The 618-nt window shown below is 67.6% G+C and overlaps 1 protein-coding gene across 1 annotated transcript in view; it reads left to right on the top strand.

Moving 5' to 3' along the window:
* The first annotated feature begins 62 nt into the window (after positions 1 to 62).
* Positions 63 to 618, top strand: part of HS6ST1 (heparan sulfate 6-O-sulfotransferase 1) — a 192,786-nt gene continuing 192,230 nt past the window's right edge. The window contains exon 1 of the mRNA XM_009880447.1: positions 63 to 374. Coding sequence (XP_009878749.1) covers positions 63 to 374 — 312 coding nt within the window. The remainder of the gene's footprint in view (positions 375 to 618) is intronic.

Here is a 618-nt window from a genome sequence, read left to right as displayed (position 1 = left end):
GCCGTCTGCCCAGCGCTGGCAGCCCCGGGAGATGGTGACACATGAAGCGTGCGGGAAGGACCATGGTTGAGAGGACCAGCAAGTTCTTGCTGATCGTGGCCGTCTCGGTGTGCTTCATGCTTATCCTGTACCAGTACGTGGGGCCGGGGCTGAGCCTGGGTTCCCCCAGCGGCCGCTCCTACTCGGAGGAGCTGGACCTCTTCCCCACGCCGGACCCGCACTACGTGAAGAAGTACTACTTCCCCGTGCGGGAGCTGGAGCGGGAGCTCGCCTTCGACATGAAGGGCGAGGACGTGATCGTCTTCCTGCACATCCAGAAGACCGGCGGCACCCGCCGGGGCCGGCGGGAAGCGCCCCGCCGCCAAGACGCCCAGGTACCAGCCCGCCGCCGTCTCCCCCTTCCCCGCTGCCCCTCGGGTCGCGCACCCCTCTGCCCCCTGCCCCGCTCGCCCGAGCCCTTCCGCTGTTGGGTCCCCCTCCCTGTGCCTTGCAGCATGCTGCTAACGTGCTGTGCCCCAACCTGCCCTGAACCTCTCCTCAGCCGGTTCACCTGTCCTCCCCTCCCGCCCTCCAGGCTGTGCCCTGCACCTTCCCTCTGCATTCCCAGGCAAATATCCT

Source organism: Charadrius vociferus, unplaced genomic scaffold (genome assembly GCF_000708025.1).
Source record: "Charadrius vociferus isolate BGI_N301 unplaced genomic scaffold, ASM70802v2 scaffold270, whole genome shotgun sequence".
In the NCBI taxonomy this organism is placed as follows: Eukaryota; Metazoa; Chordata; class Aves; order Charadriiformes; family Charadriidae; genus Charadrius; species Charadrius vociferus.
Note: the sequence above shows the minus strand (reverse complement) of the source record. Positions and strands in the feature narration are given on the sequence as shown.